The sequence below is a fragment of the Perca flavescens genome, chromosome 2 (assembly GCF_004354835.1).
Source record: "Perca flavescens isolate YP-PL-M2 chromosome 2, PFLA_1.0, whole genome shotgun sequence".
Classification (NCBI taxonomy): Eukaryota; Metazoa; Chordata; class Actinopteri; order Perciformes; family Percidae; genus Perca; species Perca flavescens.
This window is the reverse complement of record NC_041332.1, coordinates 3,074,661-3,084,660: the sequence shown is the minus strand read 5'-3', so window position 1 is coordinate 3,084,660 and position 10,000 is coordinate 3,074,661. Positions and strand designations below refer to the sequence as shown.

Sequence of the window (10,000 nt, the reverse complement as noted above, 5' to 3'; positions counted from 1 at the left end):
TGTCGATGCAGAACTCCGCCGGGCGGCTGCAGACGGGCGCCTGCTGCGGCGCCGGGGCGCGCCGGGACCCGGTGGCGGCGGCGGCCGAGCGGCGCTGCCCGGTTGCGGCGGCGGCGGCCGAGTGCTCCACGTACTTCCGGGCGTGTCTGAAGGAGTTCCAGCTGAAGGTCTCCCCGGCCGGGCCCTGCAGCTACGGCAGCGCCGCAACGCCCGTGCTGGGCGGGAACTCCTTCTCTCTGGGGGGGGCCGAGGCCGAAGACGCCGCACGCATCACGCTGCCGTTCAGCTTTGCCTGGCCGGTGAGTTCTAAACATCTTGTTGGTCATGCGTGCATGTGAGCTTGTGTGTGTTCGCGCGTGCGTTTTGTGCATGCTTGCGTGCGTGTGTGTATGCGTTCCTTTGTGTGTGCGTGCATGCATGTGCATGCATACTTGCATTTATGTGTTTGTGCGTGCATGGTTGTGTTCGTGTGTGTATGCGTTTGTGTGTGTTTGTGCGTGCATGGTTGTGTTCGTGTGTGTATGCGTTTGTGTGTGTTTGTGCGTGCATGGTTGTGTTCGTGTGTGTATGCGTTTGTGTGTGTATGCGTTTGTGTGTGTTTGTGCGTACATGGTTGTGTTCGTGTGTGTATGCGTTTGTGTGTGCGTGCGTGCATGGTTGTGTTCGTGTGTGTGTGTGTGTGCGAGCGTGTGTGTGAGCGTGTGTGTAAGTGTGCGATCGTGTGTGTGTGCGTGCGAACGTGTGTGTGTGTGTGTGTGTGTGTTAGAGACCAAAAGAACTCCTCCTTTCATGTAGAAAAGAATCCACCATTAATCTAAGGTGAACAGCTGTTTGTTATTCCCAGCTGATAACATGATTGATTGTTTTTGTGTGTGTGTGTGTGTGTGTGTGTGTGTGTGTGTGTGTGTGTGTGTTTGTGTGCAGAGGTCGTACACGTTGATCGTAGAAGCCTTGGACTTCAACAACGACTCGTCCTCCAGCAGTGAGTATCTTCATTATTATCATCATCATCATCATCATCATCATCTTCCTCTTCTTCATCTTCAGCTCATCTCCTCTCTGCTTAGTTTACGCCCCCTTTGACTTGAGAGCTCTGGATGAGTGCTGTGTGTGTGTGTGTGTGTGTGTGTGTGTGTGTGTGTGTGTGTGTGTGTGTGTGTGTGTGTGTGTGTGTGTGTGTGTGTGTGTGTGTGTGTTTACGGCCCATTCAGATGTGTTTAATGTTATGTGTTGATTGTTGGAGACCATGTTGTGAGTGAACAGACCATAAAGTCTGATCTTATCTTCTATATAACCTCATATCTCCCGATATATATATTATATATAACCTCATATCTCCTGATATATATATATATATATATATATATATATATATATATATATTATATATAACCTTATATCTCCTGATATATATATAAATATATTATATATAACCTTATATCTCCTGATATATATTATATATATAACCTCATATCTCCTGATATATATATTATATATAACCTCATATCTCCTGATATATATATTATATATAACCTTATATCTCCTGATATATATTATATATATAACCTCATATCTCCTGATATATATATTATATATAACCTCATATCTCCTGATATATATATTATATATAACCTTATATCTCCTGATATATATTATATATATAACCTCACATCTCCTGATATATATATTATATATAACCTCATATCTCCTGATATATATATATATATATATATATATATATATATATATATATTATATATAACCTTATATCTCCTGATATATATATATATATATTATATATAACCTTATATCTCCTGATATATATTATATATATAACCTCATATCTCCTGATATATATATATTATATATAACCTCATATCTCCTGATATATATATTATATATAACCTTATATCTCCTGATATATATTATATATATGACCTCATATCTCCTGATATATATATTATATATAACCTCATATCTCCTGATATATATATTATATATAACCTCATATCTCCTGATATATATATTATATATAACCTTATATCTCCTGATATATATTATATATATGACCTCATATCTCCTGATATATATATTATATATAACCTCATATCTCCTGATATATATATTATATATAACCTTATATCTCCTGATATATATTATATATATGACCTCATATCTCCTGATATATATATTATATATAACCTCATATCTCCTGATATATATTATATATAACCTTATATCTCCTGATATATATTATATATAATATATCTCCTGATATATATTATATATAACCTCATATCTCCTGATATATATATATATATATATATATATATATATATATATATATATATATATATATATATATTATATATAACCTCTTATCTCCTGATTTCCTGCCCTACATCTTCCTATCTCTCAGCCTTTTAACCAGCTAGCAGACGGTACATTTCTGGCTCCATGATTGGACTCAAACTCAAATGACGGTCACACAAACACAAACCGGCAGCTGGAATATATTCCAGAGTTTAGAGAGAAAAGGTGAAGCTGCTCCGTGGTATTTCGCCGGCGGGGGGGAAAGTGAGGTCGGGACCGCCAGGATCTGGACCACCGGGATCGGGGTAACGGCCTGGAAGCAAACTGTGACTCTTCACATCACCACGGGGAGCAAATAACAGCGCTGGAAATACCACGGAGGCAGCAGATTTTAGAAAGAAAGAAAGAACGAAAGAAAGGAAGAGGTAAGCTCAGGAAGGGCTGGATCTGTTCCACGGACCATGTCTGAGCAAATACTCAAAGCTGGCACGTTACCGATGAATACCGGTGGAGCTGGGGGGCCCACACATGAAGAACCTGCTGACGAGTTCAGGCTCACTTCCATCTTTGGTACCATCAAGTATGAGTAGCTTTTGTGTGTGTGTGTGTGTGTCTGTGTGTGTGTGTGTGTGTGTATACAGAGACAGTAGTATACAGTTGTTAAAACATAAAATATATGACACACTGGTATCGGATCGGTACTCGGTATCGGCCGATACGCAAGTTCAGGAATCAGAATCGGTATCGGGAAACAAAATAAGGTATTGGGTCATCTCTGTTTGAGGGTTAAGACTGATTTTTAGGATTAGGGATAGAATTAGGTTACGGTTGGGTGAGGGTAACGGTTAAGGTTAGGCATTTAGTTGTGATGGTTAAGGTTAGGGTAAGGGTTAAGGTTAGGCATTTAGTTGTGATGGTTAAGGTTAGGGTAAGTGTTAAGGTTAGACATTTAGTTGTGATGGTTAAGGTTAGGGTAAGGGTTAAGGTTAGGCATTTAGTTGTGATGGTTAAGGTTAGGGTAAGGGTTAAGGTTAGACATTTAGTTGTGATGGTTAAGGTTAGGGTAAGGGGCTAGGGAATGCCTTATGTCAATGATAGGTCCCCACAAAGATAGTAATACAGACTTGGGTTAGGGTTAGGTTAGGGTTCAACCATCAGTCAGCCTTTAGATACACAAAACAGGGAGAAAACATAGGGTACCAGGTTGAAAAACAATCCAAAGTTCCCCTTTTAAAGTGTCTGTGTGTGTGTGTGTGTGTGTGTGTGTGTGTGTGTGTGTGTGTGTGTGTGTATCCTTAGCCTTTATTACAGAGTTGTCCTTTGGATATGTTCATGTCTCGTATCCACGCTACTGCAGCGTTTCTTTCTTTCTCGTCAAAGTCTCAGACTACATCTGCACGGCTACGTTTGGGTTTGAAAACTGATACCCGGTGCTACGTTTACACCTTGTATCCACACTACTGCGGCGTTTACGAGCCCCTGAAACGGAGACATTTTGGGAACGCTGCTGCCCCCCCTGACACAAACGGAGACTTTTGGAAATGAAGACACACTGAAACGCTCCCCTACGTTCACCGGCGCGTCACTAACGTGTCGGAGGCACTCAGCTCGTCGATGCTACACTGAGAGCGTCAATATTTGTCAATACGTTCAGCTTTGACCTTTGACCTTTGTGGACAAACTGCCTCCACCATCAGAGTAACAGAGTAACGATCAGGGCGGAAACTACCGGTTTATTTCATCGTGGGTTAATGTGTGGATAAAGTTCTGGATGAACTGTCATTATATTATCCAGTTAGTCGGGGATTATTAAAGTCGACAACTAATCACTTCATCTCTGCAGCTCTAGTAGCGATGCATGGATCCAATATCAATGATACAAAGTCAAAATATCAATACAGCTTTCAGATGAGCCTTTATTTTGAAATTGATATAGATTTTGCATATGGAATTATGTACTTAACAAAAAAGTATGAAATAACTGAAAACGTGTGTGTGTGTGTGTATAGATATGTATATATATATATATATATATATATATATATATATATATATATATATATATATATATATATGCATATGTGTGTGTGTGTGTGTGTGTGTGTGTCCGTCCCCTCTCATGTGTTTACATGCCCTGGATGAGTCCCATTCAGAAAAGCGGCTGTAAAGAGTGTGTGTGAGAAGAGAGAGCAAGTGTGTGTGTGTGTGTGTGTGTGTGTGTGTGTGTGTGTGTGTGTGTGTGTGTGTGTGTGTGTGTGTGTGTGTGTGTGTGTGTGTGTGTGTGTGTGTGTGTGTGTGTGTGTGTGTGTGTGTGAGAAGAGTGTGTTTGTCATGCAGCGGCCAGCGAGGCACTCGGAGCGAGAGTATTGGCGTGGTGCTGTATTTGGCGTCCCTCAGGGAACCATTATCGGCCCGGTGTGAAGTTGGCCGGCCCCGGCCCAGCTGGGCTTCAGTGGGGGGGGGGCGTTCATTTGAGTTTGACTCCAAACATGGAGCCAGAAATGTGGCGTCTGCTAAGGCTGAGAGATAGGAAGATGTAGGGCAGTAAATCAGGAGATATCAGGTTATGTATATATATATATATATATATATATATATATATATATATATATATATATATATATATATATATATATATACAGTACAGGCCAAAATTTTGGACACACCTTCTCATTCAATGAGTTTCCTTTTTATTTTCATGACTATTTACATTGTAGATTCTCACTGAAGGCATCAAAACTATGAATGAACACATATGGAGTTATGTACTTAACAAAAAAGTGTGAAATAACTGAAAACATGTCTTATATTTTAGATTCTTCAAAGTAGTCACCCTTTGCTTTTTTTGATAACTCTGCAAACCCTTGGTGTTCTCTCAATGAGCTTCATGAGGTAGTCACCTGAAATGGTTTTACCTTCACAGGTGTGCCTTGTCAGGGTTCATTAGTGGAAGTTTTTCCCTTATTAATGATGTCTCCAGGCAGCGCGGTGATAGAGAAGGCGGTACTCTCGGGGATGATCAACCCGAGCCGCCTCTGGCTGAGTCTGGAGCACCACGGCTCCGCCAGCTTCCACTACCGGGTCCGGCTCCGCTGCCACGAGCACTACTACGGCTCCGGCTGCAACCGGTTCTGCCGGCCGCGGGACGACTTCTTCGGGCACTACGAGTGCGACCACAACGGCAACAAGACGTGCCTGGAGGGCTGGTCCGGGCCCGACTGCAGCACCGGTGAGCACCGCGCCGTCGGACGGATGGAAATGGCAATGGATTTATTTATAACAGGGACAACGTAAACATTAACATTACACTTTGGTAAACAAGAAAACATGACAAAGCACACATTAACATTACACTTTGGTAAACAAGAAAACATGACAACACACAAATTAACATTACACTTTGGTAAACAAGAAAACATGACAAAGCACACATTAACATTACACTTTGGGATACAAGAGAACATGACAACACACAAATTAACATTACACTTTGGTAAACAAGAAAACATGACAAAGCACAAATTAACATTACACTTTGGTAAACACGAGAACATGACAACGCACAAATTAACATTACACTTTGGTAAACAAGAGAACATGACAACACACAAATTAACATTACACTTTGGTAAACAAGAGAACATGACAACGCACACATTAACATTACACTTTGGTAAACAAGAGAACATGACAACACACAAAATAACATTACCCTTTGGTAAACAAGAGAACATGACAACGCACAAATTAACATTACACTTTGGTAAACAAGAGAACATGACAACACACAAATTAACATTACACTTTGGTAAACAAGAGAACATGACAACACACAAATTAACATTACACTTTGGTAAACAAGAGAACATGACAACACACAAATTAACATTACACTTTGGTAAACACGAGAACATGACAACGCACACATTAACATTACACTTTGGTAAACAAGAGAACATGACAACGCACACATTAACATTACACTTTGGTAAACAAGAGAACATGACAACGCACACATTAACATTACACTTTGGTAAACAAGAGAACAAGGCTGTGTCTCAGACCGCACACTTCTGTCAGTAAGTAAGGAAGTAAACTTTATTCATAGATCACCTTTCACAGACAAGAAGGGTCACAAAGTGCTTTACAGAGGGAACAAATAAAAGAAACAACAACAAATAAAATACAATACAAAGCCATATTGCTAACTAAATGCTTGTCTAAAAAGATGTGTCTTTAGGTGTTTCCTAAAAGTTTCAACAGAGTCCAAGGCTCTCAGGGCTAAAGGGAGAGAGCTCCAGAGCCTTGGAGCCACCACAGAAAATGCACGATCACCTCTTGTTTTAAAACGTGTTCTGGGAACAGTTAAAAGGTCTTGACTTGAAGACCTCAGAGAGCGACCAGAAGTGTGCGTGCAATAGATCCAGGATGTAAGAGGGAGCTCGGCCGTGTAAGGCTCTATAAGTAATGGTTAAAATTTTAAAATGCACTATAAAACCAATTGGTAGCCAGTGAAGAGCCTTAAGCACAGGAGTAATGTGCGATCTCCTGTTGGTATTGCTGCATCATTCGGTACAACTTCCAATTTGTCCATGGATGAATTGTTTAAACAAATGTACAGAACATTACAATAATCCAATCGAGAGGAAATTAAAGCATGAACAAGCATCTCCATCTCTTTCTTAGAAACCACAGATCTAATCTTAGCAATGTTCCTGAGATGGAACAAACCACAGATTTCACATGGCTGTTAAAACACATGGATTTACCAAAAGTGACAGCCAGATTTCGCACAACATTACAGTCAGAGAGTGATAGAGCCTGTCAGTCCACCGCTAATGGTCACTGACCACTTCCTGCCGTAGTTCAGGATCTCAATGGATCTTTAAGCTCTTCGATCGGATCACGCAAACTGGGAATATTCTACTTTCCTACTTACTTTGCGGAGCGCTCCGGCAGAACTTCACCCCCTGGTGGGGCTGTGTCTCCTGCTGGTGTGTTCAGGTGCCTGTCGGGAAACGGGGATACATCCATGACAACAAAGTCCTGCTGCTGACAGAAACAAAATCATATTGCATATTTCTTTTCATCGTGTGTGTGTTTGCTTTTCTCTTGTCTGTGCAGCGATCTGCAGACAGGGCTGCAGCTCTGAACACGGCTCCTGTAAAACACCTGGAGAGTGCAAGTAAGAACCAACACTCACACACACACACACACACACACACACACACACACACACACACACACACACACACACACACTCAGGCAGAGAGCGATACATCGAATGACCACTCTTTCAGTTTTTCTGCATTTTTTTTAGTTATTCTGTGTGTGTGTGTGTGTCTGTCTGTTTGTGTGTGTGTGTGTGTGTGTGTGTGTGTGTGTGTGTGTGTGTGTGTGTGTGTGTGTGTGTGTGTGTGTGTGTGTGTGTGTCAGATGTCTTTATGGCTGGCAGGGAGAGTACTGTGATCAGTGTATCCCTCACCCTGGCTGTGTCCACGGCAGCTGTGTGGAGCCCTGGCAGTGTCTATGTGACACCAACTATGGAGGACAGCTGTGTGACAAAGGTAAACACACACACACACACACACACACACACACACATACACACACACACTAAGACAAACACACACTAAGACACACACACCCACAGAATACATCTTTTTATTCTCTGAGCGTCTGTGGCTGATGTTTGAGAGAGAAATAAATTGTTGTTGTTGTTTTTTTGGCTGCGTCTTTGTGCTGCAGATCTGAACATGTGTCGGACGCTGCAACCGTGTTCGAACGGAGGAACGTGCAGCAACACGGGACCGGACAAATACCACTGCTCCTGTCCCGACGGCTACTCCGGGGCCACCTGTCACAGAGGTGAGAGCTGCACGTAGGCTTCACGCTCGGGGCAGGGCCTCGGTTCAACCATCAGTCAGCCTTTAGACACACTAAACAGGGAGAAAACATAGGGTACAAGGGTGAAAAACAATCCAAAGTTCCCCTTTTAAAGTGTCTCTGTGTGTGTGTGTGTGTGTGTGTGTGTGTGTGTGTGTGTGTGTGTGTGTGTGTGTGTGTCTCAGCCGAGCATGCCTGTCTGTCCAGCCCCTGTCTGAGTGGAGGAAGCTGCGTTGAAACTAGTCTGGGATTTGAGTGCCGCTGCGCTGCCGGCTGGACTGGACCCTCCTGCTCCATCAGTAAGACCCGCTCCATCTTCCATCAGAGAGGGGGGAACGCCAGAGCAGGGGGAATGAGAGGGGGGAATGAGAGGGGGAATGAGAGGGGGAATGAGAGGGGGGAATGAGAGGGGGGAACGCCAGAGCAGGGGGAATGAGAGGGGGGAATGAGAGGGGGAACGCCAGAGCAGGGGGAATGAGAGGGGGAATGAGAGGGGGAATAAGAGGGGGAACGCCAGAGCAGGGGGAATGAGAGGGGGGAATGAGAGGGGGGAATGAGAGGGGGGGATGAGAGGGGGGAACGCCAGAGCAGGGGGGAATGAGAGGGGGAATGAGAGGGGGGGAACGCCAGAGCAGGGGAATGAGGGGGAATGAGAGGGGGAATGAGAGGGGGGAATGAGAGGGGGGAACGCCAGAGCAGGGGGAATGAGAGGGGGAATGAGAGGGGGAATGAGAGGGGGGGATGAGAGGGGGGAACGCCAGAGCAGGGGGAATGAGAGGGGAGAATGAGAGGGGGGAATGAGAGGGGGGAACGCCAGAGCAGTGGGAATGAGAGGGGGGGAAACATAGCAGGAGATATTGCTTTTTAAACCAAAACGTAACAATGTCCAATGTAGCCTAAAAACTCCAGGGACGCTTCAGTAACTGGTGGACTGTCTGTCTGTCTGTCTGTCTGTCTGTCTGTCTGTCTGTCTGCCTGTCTGTCTGCCTGTCTGCCTGTCTGTCTGTCTGTCTGTCTGTCTGTCCCAGATGTAGATGAGTGTCTGGTGAACCCCTGCAGCCACGGGGGAAGCTGCCAGGATCTGGTGAACGGTTTCCGGTGTACGTGTCCTCCCCAGTGGACCGGAAAGACCTGCCTCATCGGTCAGCCTCCTCTTCCTCACCTCCTCTTCCTCACCTCCACTAGTCTCCTCTTCTTCATCTCCACTAGTCTCCTCTTCTTCACCTCCACTACTCCTCTTCTTCATCTCCACTAGTCTCCTCTTCTTCACCTCCACTAGTCTCCTCTTCTTCACCTCCACTAGTCTCCTCTTCTTCACCTCCTCTTCCTCACCTTCCCTACTCTCCTCTTCTTATCCTCCACTAGTCTCCTACAAACATAGTTGAAAGGAGACCTGTTAGGCTTCTCTGTATTTTTTTTGTCATGTTTATAATGTTACAATGTCGGATGTTCAAGTTAAATATATATATTAGGGCTGGGCAAGTTAACGCATTATTATCGCGTTAACTCATTAATTAATAAATTATTAAAGCCGACAACGCTATTTGCGTGTGGGAGAAGTATAGATAAACAAAGGCAAGAGAAGCTAACGAATAGTAAGAGTGGATAGCTACAGACTGCTGGCCCATAGTGAAGTGGATAGCTACAGACAGCAGGCCCATAGTGAGGTGGATAGCTACAGACTGTAGGCCCATAGTGAGGTGGATAGCTACAGACTGCAGGCCCATAGTGAAGTGGATAGCTACAGACTGTAGGCCCATAGTGAAGTGGATAGCTACAGACTGCAGGCCCATAGTGAGGT

At 43.7% G+C, this 10,000-nt stretch overlaps 1 protein-coding gene across 1 annotated transcript in view; it reads left to right on the top strand.

The window, feature by feature from the left end:
* The window catches only part of LOC114571980 (protein jagged-1a-like), a 47,492-nt gene that overhangs the window by 7,609 nt on the left and 29,883 nt on the right, over window positions 1-10,000 (top strand). Inside the window, exons 2-9 of the mRNA XM_028603328.1 lie at window positions 1-299; window positions 925-982; window positions 5,294-5,542; window positions 7,438-7,498; window positions 7,750-7,880; window positions 8,062-8,181; window positions 8,385-8,498; window positions 9,228-9,341. The exon at window positions 1-299 is cut by the window's left edge and continues 37 nt beyond it. Of these exons, the coding sequence (XP_028459129.1) occupies window positions 1-299; window positions 925-982; window positions 5,294-5,542; window positions 7,438-7,498; window positions 7,750-7,880; window positions 8,062-8,181; window positions 8,385-8,498; window positions 9,228-9,341 (1,146 nt within the window). The remainder of the gene's footprint in view (window positions 300-924; window positions 983-5,293; window positions 5,543-7,437; window positions 7,499-7,749; window positions 7,881-8,061; window positions 8,182-8,384; window positions 8,499-9,227; window positions 9,342-10,000) is intronic.